General features: G+C 32.8%; 1 protein-coding gene across 4 annotated transcripts; it reads right to left on the bottom strand.

Moving 5' to 3' along the window:
- Positions 1 to 288: 288 nt before the first annotated feature.
- Positions 289 to 5075, bottom strand: Sse (extra spindle pole bodies like 1, separase). 4 transcript variants are annotated; one of them, XM_014248297.3, is made up of 12 exons: positions 5027 to 5075; positions 4876 to 4969; positions 4610 to 4820; positions 4392 to 4552; positions 4022 to 4326; positions 3648 to 3954; positions 3473 to 3567; positions 3231 to 3393; positions 2966 to 3101; positions 1213 to 1380; positions 859 to 1016; positions 291 to 797 (listed from the first exon to the last, which is right to left on the bottom strand). In XM_014248297.3, the coding sequence occupies exons 2-12, from the start codon at positions 4943 to 4945 to the stop codon at positions 619 to 621; spliced, it is 1953 nt and encodes a 650-aa protein (XP_014103772.3). In that variant the 5' UTR covers positions 4946 to 4969; positions 5027 to 5075; the 3' UTR covers positions 291 to 618. The 4 variants fall into 4 exon arrangements, with proteins under 4 accessions (XP_014103773.3, XP_036220651.2, XP_014103772.3 ...); XM_014248298.3 differs by lacking the exon at positions 5027 to 5075 and having other exon boundaries at positions 289 to 797; positions 3473 to 3564; positions 4876 to 5020; XM_036364758.2 differs by lacking the exon at positions 5027 to 5075 and having other exon boundaries at positions 290 to 797; positions 4610 to 4808; positions 4876 to 5020.
- Between the last annotated feature and the right edge of the window lie 11146 nt (positions 5076 to 16221).

Below are 16221 nucleotides of genomic sequence, written 5' to 3'. Positions count from 1 at the left end.
TTGGGACAATTGAAGGCGACAATAAAAATTTGTTTTAAAATACCTGAAAATGTGTTTTTTGTCAGTCCGGTTCAATTTTGATCAGATGGTATAAATAATTTTTTATGCGTTAAAAATATTTTTTTCTGAGCAGAAGTATGATATTTGAAGAATAAATATTATAATTTAATAATAATTTTTTAAGAGTTCAAAATATATTTTTCTGAGAAACAGTATGATTTTTGAACAATAAAATTAGATAAAAAATTTTTTGTCTGAAAGAAAAGTTATTTTTTTCGAGCAAAACTATAAGATAATTAATTATTTCTGAGAAAACCATATTTTTTTTTTCACACACTGCATATATTCTAAGCTTAATTGGTTCTCTTATTATATTTAAACAGCTAAAGTTATATCTAATTGACATGTAGAGGCTTAAATATCTAACGCATGCGCTTTCAAATAATTTAACACAGTTGCAACTTTAACTAAAATCTCCTAATTAGTGCCAAAAAGCTAATAATTTTACATACAACTTACTAAAACTGTGTTGAATACAAACTTATATATACAATATGCAGCTTAAATCTGCCAGCGAGTGCGCAACACAAACACAATTTACATATTTATATAGAACTACTAGTGAGGCAACGGTTGAACATCACAATTCCAAACTGGCAAACCACGACACACGTACGGCACGGTGTTGTAATGTCGGGTTTCATAGCGGCGTTGATGTATGCGCGCCAAAATAGCGCACAAGCTGCCTTGCTGATAGCAGGGAGTGTCAGCGACGGAGGGTAGATCATTTTTATAAGCTGAAAATATTTTATTTTCATACAAATTGTGGCTGTGTGTTTAACTATCAAGTATGCTTACGCTTGATTACACCTTCCTTGAGCCAGCTGCAGCGATCGATGCATTGCCAAGCGTAGACGCTGCTCGATTTGGGCGCTATCCAGCGACTAAGAATTTCTGTGGCAACGCCATCCATATTAGCGTCCAAGCCAGGCATCAGTGTGCCCACCAAAGTGGGGCTGCAAAGCAGAGAATATACATAAATGTAAGTATGTCGAAAAAACAACAACACATCAAGAACAGCAAAAAAAAAAAAACTTTTTTGTAAAAAAAACAAATAATTTGCTGTTGTTGTTGTGTGCACAAAAGTTTTTTAATTAAACCAGCACGGCCTGAACTATTTCTCTGGCCGTCATCATACGGTATACTACTCACCACTTGGCAGCATGGTAATACAAATGCGAACCCACTAATTCGCTGTAGAGGCCATTTGAATGCAAACGTGACGAGTCACAACCGAAAAGGAACACCACACAATCCATTTGTTGACGGGCGATATATTTGCCATTGATATATTGCAAGCCGGAGCCGTGACCAGCGTACCTACACATACACACATACAATACATGCAAAAGAAAGTGGAAGCGTGCAATTAGTCTAATTGAATTTTGATGCAAACACAAAAATCCAAAATTGAAAAACAAAAAAAAAATCGCATGGAATTTTTTAATTTAAATGTTAGTGGCTGATAGAAAAATTTGGCGTTTTTGCTGTAACTAGCAAAAATTAATCAATAGCAGTAAAACAACAAGAAAAAGAGGTAACTTCGGCTCTACCAAAACTAGAATAACCTTCACGGATGCATTTCTTATAGCATAAAAAGATAAATAATAAATAAAAATAAAGATAAATGAAAAAAAAATATATTTATCTTAATATTGATCGGTCAGTTTGTATGGCAGGTATATGCTTTAGAGGTCGGATCTGTACAATTTGTTTGGAGATTATAGCGTTGCCTTAGAAAATAATTTATGCCAAATTCTGTGAAGATATCTTCTTGTGTAAAAAAGTTTTCCATAGAAAGACTTTATTTTTATCGAACAGTTTGTATGGCAGCTATATGCTATTGTGGTCCGATCTGAACAATTTGTTCGGAGATTGTAGCACTAACTTAGATAATAATCTATGTAAAATTTCGTGTTGATATCTTACCAAATAAAAAAGTTTTCCATACAAGAACTGATGATTGTGATCAGTCAGTATATATGGCTACTATATGCTATTGTGTTTCGATCCGAATATTTTGTTCGGAGATTGTAGCGTAGCTTTGGACAATAATTGATGCCAAATTTCGTTAAAATATTTTGTCAAATGAAAAAGTTTCGCATACAAGTACTTGATTCCGATTGTTCAGTTTGTATGACAGCTATATGCTATAGTTGTCCGATATTAGCGATTACGACAAATAAGTAACTTCTTAAGGAGAAAGGAACATGTATTAAAAATCAGAGGCATATCTCAAAAAGTGAGGCCGAAGGAATTCAGTAGGCGCGGTTGTTTTCTCGTTTAGCTTGGCTAACAAGTTTTTAAAAAAATATATTGCGAAATTGGTCGCAGAATTATAACATATATCATAACGAAACCACGCATTGTACAATACAAGAGTAAGGTCGTCTATATAAATGTAATATTAAACTGCTCAAAGATTGATTTTACTGCCGTCATTCGTTAGGGCCTTTTAGTAGTTTCGAAAATGCCGTTATGTGATAGGTGGAATTGAAACTTCCTAGTGTAAAACGCAGCTAAACTTTCGTACTTGGAAGCTTTGAATAACGGGTTTGTGGGCGTGGCAATAGGCTGACTACACCAAGTTACGAACACATTACGTCCAGACCGCGGTCGGACGAATCTTCTCTATTCATTCCAATTAATATAATACTACTTTGCCATATATATTACTGTTACAAATTACTACGATCATTTCCACAGAGTGTATAACATCGCTGACAAATTAAAAGCTTCTTTCGAAATACTTTACAAAAGCATAAAGAACATTTAACGATAATTAGATGAAAGGATTAAAGTTCAGAGACTACCAACTATAAACTCAAAAGTCGATTAACCTCTTTGTGTGTATTAAACTGTAAAGGTAAACGTGCAACATAATTAGCAACACCAAAATGCTTACACATAACAGCTGCGCTTGAAGAAGTCCTTAAGCAGTTCATCCTGTGTTGGCTTCTGTCCGACTTTTCGCTGCCAATGCGGTAGCCAATACTCGAAAAAGGAGCGCATGCGTGTCTCGGTTTTTGGCAAATTGTTATCTACAAAGGCATTAAGCAAGTAAATGGTTGCCACGTGGAGATGGAGATGAAGATTGCATAAAGAGGAAGCGCAAGTAATTAAAATTAATACCGCAATTAATTCGTGGTGAAGTGCAAAAAAAAACGTACCGGGATTCAGCAGGCAACCACCGTCCACAATGTTGACGGGTAAATAACCGCGATGCATACGCTCACCATAGAGACTGTGTAGACGCCAGAGACATTGTAGAGAATTGACACGGCAAAATTCTTGTTGAGTATTTATTTCCTCCCAAAAGAAATGATCAAGACGCTGTAAGCGACAGTAAATAGATTGCGTTAAAGCGCTTAATTTACAAGCATTTTTTTTTTTTTTGGATGAATATACACACCTCATCCACAATTAAAATGACGGGATAGTGATGAGTGGAGGGACCTGTTGGTGCGCCACTATTGTCGCCTTCAGCAATACCTTCAGCGCCTGCTGCTGTTTAGGGAATAAAATTATAAAAATTTAGTAAAAAGTTAGTTACAATGTAACCACAAATGCTTAGTAAAATTGCTTACGCGCATTTTGTAGCTTCAGTAGTAATTTAGCAGCGTTACTCCTTTCGCGTTCGCTGCTGGTGAGCAAAGCGCAAATTGCATGAATTTCGAGTTCAGACAGCGCATCGACATTCATGGCGGTCAAGGAGAGCAATACATGTTCCTTTACTGCCCAGCGATGCTCGTTGCAAAAGTCATCGACACTGGCGAATGCTTGCTTTTGCTGCGTCATTAGCGCATTGGCTTCCGGCGAAGGTCTCATGTACGATTGGCCAGTGAAGAGAAAACTCCAAGGGAAAAAGAAATTCTTCAACTCTTTCAGCACTTGCTGCAATCAAACAAATCATTTATGTATATAGTAAATTGCGCAGTAATATAGCTGTGTTTTTAATTACCGCAATATATTGATCTAATTCCGTCAGCATATCCCAATACAATTTTTTCGATTCTTTTGTGTTGTACTCTTTGGGATCAACATTAATGCATTGCCTAAATTGATTTGCAATATTGGCGTATTTTCGAAAAAGTTCCTTCTGCTCTGGACCGCTAAAGCGCAGGCTAATCGGTGTGGGATATTCAGCACTACGTACATGCCTTAACACAGTTACATAAATGCTCGCATCCAATTCATGAATTTGTGGATAAACTGAATATGTTGTCTCCGTACGCGGGCCTTTACACAATTGCAATATTGTCCACTCTAAATGTTAACAAAATTATAGTTTTCAAAAGCAACTAAACATCTTTGAAAAGTATGCAAAATACCTTTTGGCATTTCTTGACAAATTTCCTCTATTTTCTGCACACCTTTTAAAGGATTTATGATGTTTTGTAAAAAATTGCACGTTGTATTTTGTGATTTGCCATTGGCGCTTGGTTGCTTCCCGTTATATAGTTTTTTCACCACATACTGCATAAACGGATTACTAGAAATATTAAAAAAGTTTATTATAGAATTTACTATTTAATATAATTATTTTCACCTTTTCAAATCTTCTTTTTCCCACTCATTCATTTCACTACATAGTTTATCTGCCAATGTGCGTTTGCTATCGCCCTGCTCATTATTAAACTTCGCTTCAATTTGAAAGTAGCGTTCCTCTGAGGCTTGATATAATGCTCGCACTTGATAAAATATCGAATTCAACAGATTTCCATTATTAAATTCATTTTCTGCTTGATCTAGAAAAAACTCTGTGGAATAAACATGTCATTATTTTCAGTAAGTTTGCAATGCTCAAAATTTCACCTTTGGCGTTTGGCCCTGTATTTACAGCGACATTGTCTTTCAATAAATATTGCACAATATCTTCATCCATTTCCAACTGGTTGTTTATTTGTTGCTTAAAAATACAAGAAATATTACAATCAACAAATACTAACTAAACAATTTAAAATACTTGGCGCCGCACAATTGTAAACAATTGTCAGAATTTGATTTTGACAGATGCACTTTAGCACAGGGTACATGGAATGTTACAAAATAAATTGAATATGCAGGGTGGCACTTCTAAAATTAAAAAAAATGTGCATTGAAATCAAATTTGTTGTGGCGTTTTTTTAGCAGAAATTCTAGTTCCGTAAAAAAACTTTAATTAAAAACTTTCTAGTTAATTAAACAAGTGGGCCTTATCTTATATAGAGTATTAAACAATATCTATTAAGCTCAGACTGAATTGTATTCAACTCTTCCGAACAAACACCCTGCCTTTTTTTCTTTTTATCCAATGCCTTCCAAACTGTTTGTTATATAATAAAAAAAAATCCAATTAGCGTACACACGACCCTGTGTAACGCCGGTTCCGATCAGCTGGTCTAAATGGCGTTAACGCCTCAGCGTTAAATGAAAGTTTTCAAAAATTGTTAAAATCTACTAGAAATTATACTATCTAATTGATTTTTTTTTAATTTAAAGTAAGTGTAACTAAAGACAGTGTTAATATGCGTTATATAACCATCATTTTATGCATATGGAAATATTTGCTTCATACGAAAAGATAATTTTGAGCGCTGAGAACTAATCAACTTCTATGTTTTATCTATAAAGCGTTGCATTAAACTAAGAATTCGCTATGTAATCACGTTTAATTGGCGCTAGCTTTTACACAATCTAAGATTGACCCAGTTTAAAATACTTTTTGTTTTCACGTACCAAGAGCTATATTGGGCACTTCAGTTTTGCGACAGAAATATTTACCGGATACCTACAAACATGCACCAGTACATACAATTTTCAAAAATAATCTACATATTTACATTGCACTGAGACAAAAAAGCGCTGTCGAATGTAAGCTACAAACCTTAACAAATCTTACGACTACTTATTACTTATATATTTTTCTTTTCAGGTAAAATATTTATTACTAGCTTTTACCCGCGGCTTCGCTCGCATCGAATTCATCAAATAAGTACTTCACTTTTTTATTTGGAATTGGCTCGTTCGTTGTCGGATTGATGACTGAAATATTGAAATGATATCCTGATTCACCTTTACTGAAAATTAATGGATACTGCAAAGCGTCATAAAATTTATGAGTATCAGCTACGCGCTTTATCGCATTATCATGTGCTCGTAACACTATGTCTCTAGGTGAGCACGGTTCACCAGTAACCAAAACAGCAACTTCATTGACCATCGGTGCATTATAACGCCTCTCATGTTCACCACGTGGACTTCGATCAGCATGAATGACAACTTTGTAATTATCTAAAGGCCAGTTGTCTATCTCACTTTTAAAAATCTTCACCAAATCATTGTGACTGTGTAACATTCGTTTAATTCGTTTGTAATTTTTAATAATATTTCTCTTTCTACTCAATCTATATACTGGCAACGACGATTTACTTCATTCCCATAAAATACACCTGCAAAAATTTATGCTGATCATTATTTCCTTGAAATAGTGATCCAATTTGATGATATATTTATCATTGTACAGTAGAGGTTGGTGAAAATCCAGGCATTCTTATCACTTTATCAACTCCGAAGGATGTCATTTTAAGCAAGAATTATATTTCCTTATTTTACTTAGAAATCGTTTTAACTCATCTGTGACACTAAACAATAAAGTTTTTAAAGGTTATTCTGGTTCACCAAGTAATGGAAGTGAAACTTTACCAGTGCTGCAGCTTATTCCAGCAGGATGATTAGAATACTCAACTAAAGGATCATATTGAAAACCAGTACCATTAAATACAGACCAATCCTTAGTCATGAAATTTCGACGACGCGTAGTCCTTACTTCTGCATTGTGAATTCTTCTTGCCTGCAATTGTTCTTGCGTTTCCGTCGTTCTTCTAGCTTCCTGCTGCTTAGCGGTTTTTATACATTTTTGTTTTCTTTCATTTTTAAATTTTTCGACAAACAATCATATCTGCCAAACTTTTTTTTTCAAAATTCAAAATTTTTAAATTTATTTTACAAACATATACAATCCTTCAAAATAATTTTTATAATAATCCGTAAAAAATGTATAGATTTTTTAATAAAAAGTATCCTATGTCCATTCTGACACCTCCAAGAGTATGTGTACAAAGTTTCATGATGATCGGTTAAGTAGTTTTTGCGTGAAAGCGTAACAAACAAACGGACTTTCGCATTTATAATATTACTAGCTTTTACCCGCGGCTTCGCTCGCATCGAATCCATCAAATAAATAACTGATATCATTATAGTAGATATGGATCCATATAAAGAATATATTTTATATATATTCCAATTCTTAGTTATGAAATTACGACGACGCGTGGTTCTTACTTCTGCATCATTAATTCTTCTTGCCTGCAATTGTTCTTGCGTTTCCGTTGCTCTTCTAGCTTCCTGCTGCTAAGCTTGTCTTTTCGAACGTACTCGTGCCTGATGAGAAGTTTCAGCTGCTCTCAAAACACGTTGTCGATCTGCTTGCTGTTGCCTTCTCAGCTCTGCTTGAACTTCACATTCTTTATTTCGTGTAACTTTAGCCTTACCCACCGGCGTAGAATTTCTTGACAGCGCCGATTTCCGCTTTCGAGGCATTTTTATATTTAATAAGAGTAACTAATAATATTTGTGTTATTTCTCTGATTTACGTTTTTTATACATTTATGTTTTCTTTCATTTTTAATTTTTTCGACAAACAATCATTTCTGCCAAACTTTGTTTTTTCAATTTCAAAATTTTCAAATATATTTTCCAAACATATATAATCTTCTAAAATTATTTTTTTAATAATCCTTAAAAAATTTATAAATTTTGTAATAAAAAGTATCCTATGTTCATTCTGACACCTCTAAGAGTATATGTACAAAATTTCATGATGATCTGTTAAGTAGTTTTTGCGTGAAAGCTTAACAAACAAACGGACTTTCGCATTTATAATATTATAGTATAGATATAAGTATAGAAGTATAGATTTACAACATTCTGTGAAATTAATAATTAATATTAAGTTCATATTGTTCCGTACATGCCTTATGTACATAATATTCGCACTTCATCACCTAATTGACATTATGGTCCCTTGTGATAATGACGAAGTGTTACTTTTCAGAATCGCCTGTGTGTAGCCACAATGAAGGGTGACGAGGTAAACTTGTAAATCAAATTAATGTGGTGATTTAATGCTAAACATGATTAAAGCTAATCAACTTAAGTGTAAAACAAAAACACCAACAGCGCTGACATGAACCACAACATGACGCTTACCTGTGTTGCAGCATGAAAATCACAAACATACATACATACTCGTACGTACATAAGTACATACACACCTTACTTTTAGTGAGTTTGCAAAATGTGCACAGCTTTGCCGCCCCGAAATGATTTCCCTAAACATAGGGCACTTAACAGCGCCGGCTCGTAGTGCCAAGTACAAAACAGCCAGGTGGTCGCTATCAGCCAACAACAAAACGTATTGTGGCAGCAATCAAGTCATTAATCAAACTAAACACAGGACAATGTTGTTCATTGCATAGTCCGTCCCTCGAAGTTGCGCTGTCTTGCTCGGCTTTGTGTTTCGATGTAGTTTTTTGTTGCTGCTAAGAGCCAATTTACGTTTGCTTAAAGTTGTTGTTGTTGGAAAGTTGTTTTCTAAGCGAACGTAAGCACTTGTAGGGGAAATCGGGAATTGAAGTTGCTTTTTGTTCTTAATGGTCTAATTACGGCACTTGTGGGCGCAAATACTTTTGCACATTTAAAGCAAAACTAAATTATCTTTTAGTATACTAAATTGTTCAAAGCAATAAATAATTTTTATGATTGTTTTATAAAGAGGAATATTTTATTATTAGTTCAGTTCTTTCTGTATCTCTTCATTGTGTAGTTGAATGTGCTTTGTTTAGGTTTAAAATATACACTTAGGTTAGGTTCCCACTCAAGTTTATAATATTCTTTTTGTTTTTGTATTTGAAAATACGAACTTTATAGGTTAGGAAAGAAAATTATAGTTTTTAAATCATAATACTATTAATTATTTTCATTTGGAAGCAGTTCGAAGACTGAAACTTCATAGAGAAAATTGTTTTTATATTTATTTTAAAGCTTATATGTAGGAATTTTTTTAATTGCAGCTATTTAAACATTGTTAAGGAATATATTAGCTATTTTAGCATATATGTATATTTACAAAAATTAAATTGACAAAAAATCAGATTTTAATATTTTAGTTCCCATTTGTATTGAAAATTTTTATTCAGATTTTGAGATCCAAGATGTGATTAAAAATTAAATGAGAATTAAGACTAAGAATTTCAAGATATTTAAATTTTTAGTACCCAAACATCTTGGATTAAAAATTGAAAAAAATATTTTTAAATTTAAAAATTGGAGAAAATATATACATATATGTATGTATTTTAATTTAAAAATTATAGTACAAAATAAAAAATATATATATTAAATTAAAAGCGGTAATTAAAATGGATAAAAAAAGGAAATATTTACATATTTCTAACTGAAACACTAAAATTAACACTAGAACTACGAACCGGTCAAAATGACCCGTTGCAGTATTTATTTATACTATTTCCTCTTTATTCCTATTTAATATTTTACGATAATGTCATGATTTTTATTAATTTTGTGTATAGAATAATATTATAGATTATTTTGTTCTTATGCTTCTAATTTTCAGAGAGAGAGAGACCTATTTGAAATAGGTATATGGTAAATCTTCGTAGTTCTAGTGTTAAAAGGAATTGAAAATATATAAGGACTAAACTAGGTGGACTAAAAGGGAATGAATTCGAAAATAATTTTTCTTTTTTTTGAAATTATGATAATAAGCTTGGGTTGAACATTTTTTGAAAAAATAGTTAAAAAATAAATTTTATTTTCGTTTTTTGGAAATCAAATGTTTTTTTTTTAACGGAAAAAAAATTTTTGATTCCAAGCTTGTAATTAAAAATATTTAGATCCCCAAAAATTTAATAAAATTTTTTTTAGATTTGATCTTATTTTTAATTTAATAATGAAAATTTAAAATTTTATTTTAATTCCTTTGGATTAAAAATTGTAAAAAAATAATTTTATTTCAAAATCGAGAAAATATTTTTTTTTGATTTAAAAAGTTCTTATCACAAGTTTTTAATTAAAAGTGCTTGTGTCCCAAAAATCGAATTACAATTATTTTTTGGATTTAATTTTTTTTTTAAATTTAATAATGAAAATTTTAAATAAATTTTTATTTTCTTGGATTAAAAATTAGTGAAAACAATTTTTTTTTTTTTAAATGTAAATACGAAAACAATTTATTTATTTAACTTTTGATTCTAAGCTTGTATTTAGAAACATTTTTGCTGTTGTTTTTATAAAAAGGATAATTTATAATAATATATGTATATATATGTATCTATAAAAATAAAATTTTAAACCAATTTTTTGAACTCAAATATCTTTTTTTATAAAAACAAAACGGAAAAAAAATTTAATGCCAAGCTTATAATAAAAATAAATTTGATTCGAGACGAACCGGAAAACATTTCTAATTCGATTCTTGTGATCAAAATTGTTTTTTTTTTAATTAAATTTTAATTTTTAAACCGATTTTTCGGATTCCAAATTTTTTATCAATCCGGTATTTGGAAATTTTTAAAAATTATTTTTAATCAAGATTTCGAAATACAAATCAAAAGAAAATGTTCATTCAAATGTTATTTCAATTACAATATTTTTTTCATTTAATATTTGCAACCCTGCTGTCGAACTATATTTACTGTTTTGTTTCTGTGACTTTCAATTAAAAATTTCATATTTTGGCTATAAAGTGCTTATATATTTGTGTCTACATATACATACATATGTATGTTTCTATGTTAGCGCGATTCAATTCAACTTTGAACTCACTCTCCGCAACACTTAGTCGATTGAGCAGAGTTCAGAGTACAGTAATTCTAAATTCGCAGTTCACTGAGCTGTAAGACAAACACACCGATTTATAAAAGCAATTAAAAGTTTAATTAGTATCGGGTGTAACATTACGAAGATTTACGCGTGTTGGTGAGTAGAATGTAGATAAAAATTTGAAATGCTCAGCGCCAAAGTGAACGCGCGAGAAGTCAGCAAATGTGTCAGAAAAAGGTCAAGATAGGATTTGAAAGCACTTGAGTGTATATATATATATGTATATGTATGATACTTTTGTTTTTCGAACCTTTTCTAATTCGGCTTCTTTTACTTTCCTTTGTCTATTGCAGGTAAGCGCGAAATAATGGCTGAACTTTCTATATAGCGATTTTAGCAAGGCGTTCTGAAAGTATGCAAGTAAGTTATCATAATAAAATTAAAGAAACATAGAATACGAGTATATTGCAAAAAATCACGAAGCATGCGATTGCCAACTGGCAGCTTCGTGTCTATGCGCTCCAGCAATTTCCTAAGCCAACCACATTTAGGTTAGGTACGCCCACCAAGCGAAGGCTGTGTGAGGTTTACTCACTTTCGCTGTTTTTTAATAACAATTTATACAAAATATTTTCAAATTCTCACAAAAATATCATTTATGGGTCCCAAGTAAGCCAAATAATATGTAAAAATATACGCTGATAGCACGAGACAAAAGGGTTTGAGCCAAGTTATGTGAAATGGAGACGGCTAAGCCGCAAGAATTTGAAGCATAGACACAAGTACATACCTACCTTTATATATAGATAGCATACCATATATTGTATATACACATTATATATATGTCTTGATATATAGTAGTAAGCCAAACTTTGTTTGCATACAATTTTGCGGCGCTTTGCCATCGGTAAATGCTGGAACGCTTTGCGTTTTTGACTTCGGCCACTTATTTGTATAAACATTGTGTAGAGCGAAAATTTCTTTTATTTTTCTTAACTGGCTGAAGATAACATGCCTTTGCGCAGTAAAGGATTTTCAAGAGATAATACAGCCAAATGTTTTCTCTTCAAGCAATTATTATGTAAATTGAATATGCTCAGGCGATATTAGAATAATTTTGCCCCACTTACATACAGACAGACATATGTATTTATTCCTTGTATATAATATTTTCATAATAAAGTGCTTTCGTAGATTTTTTTTGGCTATTTTGTGGGTTCCTTTAAATGACTTCTTTTATGAACCTTCTCCTCAGCGTTTCAGATTTTGTGTTTCTTCTCGTTGGCTAATGTAATTGAGATGTTGATTCATCAGAATTAATTTTTCGAAGATGGCGTATTTTTATATATTCCCTTCAAGTAAGAAATAATTAAGGCTGAAAAAATTACTGTTAATTTGTAATATTGTTTATACACTGAACAGTTTGTAACACCCAGAAGCAAACGTTGGAGACCCTGTAAAGTACATAACTATACAAGTATAAATTATCATCGTGGCGAGTTGAGTCGATTTAGCCATATCCGTCTGTCCGCCTGTCTGTATAAACGAGAATTAGCCCCTCAGTTTTCGAGATATCGATCTGAAATTCTTCACACGTTCTTTTCACCTAAACAAAAGCTGTTCACTTATCAAAATCGCCGATATCGGACCACTTTAACATATAGCTGCCATATAAACTGACCGATAAAAATCAAATTCTCATATAAAAAACTTTTTTATTTGACGAGCTATCTAAATGAACTTACTCGTGGATTATTTCTTAAGGGAACACTAGAATCTCCGAATAAACTGTTCAGATCGGACGACTAAAGCATATAGCTGCCATGCTGATCGATCCAAATCAAGTCCTTGTATGCAAAAATTTTTCATTAAACAAAATATCCTTACGAAATTTAGCAGAGTTTATTGTCTAAGTCACTGCTACCAGCTCCGAATGTACGGTTCAGATAGGTTCCCTATAGCATATAGAAGTCATACAAATTGACTGATAAAAATCAAGGTAAGAATCTGTGGAGTGTATTATAGCTACGGCTATTAAAGCTGGCTTAAAAAGGGTATACAAGAATTTGAAAGCTTTTCGAACCTAAAAGCTTTACACTTTTAAATCCACAAAAAGCAATATGAAGTAACTGTTATCCACATGAAATGGTAAAATACAATGGAAAATTTGCCAGTCAACGCAAAACGTATTCACCCTGCATTTTGTATACCTACTTGTAGGTCTCAGCTTAAAGCTTTTTATACAAAAGCAACTTTTCAAAACTGTGCTATTCATTTTGTTAGTTCAATGAATTTAAAGCAAACTGTGCGAAAGCGCTTACAAGCTTTTAAGCTTCCGAAATCCTGGCATTTACGTCACATCTGTTTTCAAAAAAAAAAAAACAAAAAAAAGAAAGAAATATGCAGTTCTCCCGAAAGCTTGCCAGCCACTCCTCAGAGCTTTTTCATTCATAAAATTCAGCCGCCCTTAAAGCTTTTTTTGCAACTGCAACATCAATGACGCACTTCTATGCGTATACATATGTATTTGTATGTGTATGAGTATGCAAAGAAAACGCATGTGACCAGCACATGATTTCGCATAAGATAACCACAAACTTAAAGCATAAGGAAAAAACTAAAATTTCAAGGAAATATTTAAAGAAAGTTTAATTGAAAAAAAAACTTTTTTTTTACTTATATCTAATATTTGTGTATTTATTTGTTGTTGTGGATGACTTGCAATCCCCACTAACTGTTGCATGCACACAGATACACACATTTCATACGTCATATCGAAACACTTATATGTACATGTATATTGTGTCATTCATGCTCTGCGCGCTTCGGGTGCTTCTTGTGCTGCTCTGTCTGCTCTTTCTGTGTTCTTCATTTGTTGTCCTCTATCTTTTCGTTGTTTGCGTTAGCTTTCTACATTTAACGTTCGTAGAAGCTCCGGCTTTGAACCACACCCTCTTGATGCCCTAAAAATAATCTGCAAGCAAAACAATTTGTCGTCGTAAGCACTGCATTCAATGCACAACGCTGTCATCTCTGATCCAAGGCATCGTCGACAACTAGCCATGGAGCTTTGTGCAAGAGCTTTCGAATTTCGCACTTCTTGTTTTCTACGAATTTTCCTCAACGCATTTGTGTCTGTTTTGTTTGTGGGTGTTGCATGGTTTGCTGCAGCCGAAGAGCACTCTGGGTTTAGGCATTATTTATGCAGGGAGTATCTTTTCCATGCTATGGGTGCGCCAGCTGCGTGTATTACGCGTAGTTGTTGGGTAAGAAATACGAAAACTTGGTGACAAAATTTATTATTGTATTATTTGGTGTGAGACGTGTACCATTGAAAATTTAGAGAATCCATGGAACTTCTGTTCATTCCAACCGTTGTGCGATCCTGCTTACTGCCTCCTTAATTTTTGTTACCTATCTATGAATTTAGTACCGTTCTTGCTCTACTAAAAGCCCATAAAATTGTAAACTGTAATATAATGTATAACAATATTTATTCAATTTTGAAATCGGAATTATCTTCTCCAATATGTGACAGGTTTTAGCAATTTTTGCCTAATCAAATTCTGGAAAATCCATTGGGCCTTCAATTGGAATGCAATATTAAGAAGAAATTAAAAAATAAGCAAGCTGTAGTTTAGCCAATTATGCCCCTTAGCAAAGGGTGCTAAGAAACATCAGTTTTAGTCAAATGTTACTGCTATCCTCCCCAGCTTTACTGTGGGTTTCTTTATCTCCTCGATAATGACTTTGGAAGTACTCCAACTTCTCTCACCCCATACTTGTCTATAATAAAACAAGTTTCTCTTTTTACAACCAACGCCGCCTATGTACCGATATATTCCCCATTTTATGCCCTTGGGTGTCACTAAGAATGTCAGGGGTAGCATAATATATAAAATATCTCTCCTCAAAATTTAAATCCTTTGTAATTATTGATTTGAAATTTCTTCGATGCAAGACGCCGTAAATCACATGCATGCACTGATAAGTTTAATTTTCAGTGGTCGAATGTATATATTTTAGTAATAGCCTGAAATTTACCAATGCGCGCTAAATTATCTCTAAGATTTTCTCCAATTGAATGCCGTTTCGGGGTTAATACTACATACCATTGTAGCAGAAGAATTCACGATACTTTATTACCCAAGCGTAACTTTCACACAATTACGATCTGGATAATGAAGCACTTCCACCCCACAAGCCATTGAAGCAATCAGCTCTTGCATGTCACCTCGTTGCAAGTCTTCTTAAACCAATATATTTACATACCTTTTTTATGGTCATATTCCATGGAAATACTACGTTTCTTAGACCTACCTGTTCGATAAGTTGTTGTAACAGCTAAAACTGATCGCGTTAGACATGTATGTAGTTATATATATATAATATAAAAATGAATGATAAAAAATCCGGTGGGCTGCAAATGTTTAAAAAGTGGCCTGACCATGCCTCCTGATGTATCAACCAACCTTGCTCAGGACAAAATCCTTTTGGCTCTTCCTCAGACAGTATGAAAATGGGGAAAGTCGAAAACTACTTAATAGCGATAATCAATAAATAAAAACGTCATAAGCATTAAATTTTATAGCCGAGATAGGTTGAGAGAGCTTCATAGGAGTGGGTTCAAAATTAGATGGGCGCGTCCATGCTTACCTTTAGATAAATTTTATATTTCAGGAACTATTTGAAAAATTTCAATGAAAGTTGGTGCATAACAGTATTTCGAAACTCTACTATTACATTGTGAAAATAGGTGATATCGGACTACAACCACGCCTATTATCCATATATCACAAATTCGAATTGGATCTGATGCTTTCACTTTATAATTTGTAAGTCATTGACGTTATCGAAATAAATCTTTACACAAATAGTGTATTTGGGGTATGCAATCGCACATCTAAATTGGTGCATAACTTGTCAAGCTCCAGTTACTCAATATGTGGACTTATGTGTACTTTTTATTGTAAATATCGGTAAATCTGTGAGATTTATTATAGAAATGTCAGTACTTACGCTTACATGAGTAACAGTAACAGCAACGATAACTATTTTTTTCTATTCCTCGAAAAATGCACTTTTTCTTTGAAGAGCGCAATTGTAAATATGCGGTTTCGTTAGCAATACCATATTTTAAGGTTATGTATATGAAATTTATATATATGAATTTTTTAGGTTGTGTATATGCGATTTATATATGATATATGTTTAATAAATATTAACTCCCAAGTTTTTTCGTTTTCTTGACACCGACAATGCATAATTTTCCTTTAT

The sequence above is a fragment of the Bactrocera oleae genome, chromosome 6, assembly GCF_042242935.1.
Source record: "Bactrocera oleae isolate idBacOlea1 chromosome 6, idBacOlea1, whole genome shotgun sequence".
Taxonomy (NCBI): Eukaryota; Metazoa; Arthropoda; class Insecta; order Diptera; family Tephritidae; genus Bactrocera; species Bactrocera oleae.
The sequence above is the reverse complement of the archived record's forward strand: the minus strand, read 5'-3'. Positions and strand labels throughout refer to the sequence as shown.

Bases quoted from the DNA above. Each gene is read 5' to 3' on its own strand.
- Sse (XM_014248297.3), bottom strand. From the start codon at position 4,945: ATGGATGAAGATATTGTGCAATATTTATTGAAAGACAATGTCGCTGTA. The intron at 4,553-4,609 runs GTGAAAATAATT...TAATATTTCTAG, and splicing joins GAAAAAGAAGATTTGAAAAG to TAATCCGTTTATGCAGTATG. The intron at 3,568-3,647 runs GTAAGCAATTTT...TTCCCTAAACAG, and splicing joins ACTGAAGCTACAAAATGCGC to CAGCAGGCGCTGAAGGTATT.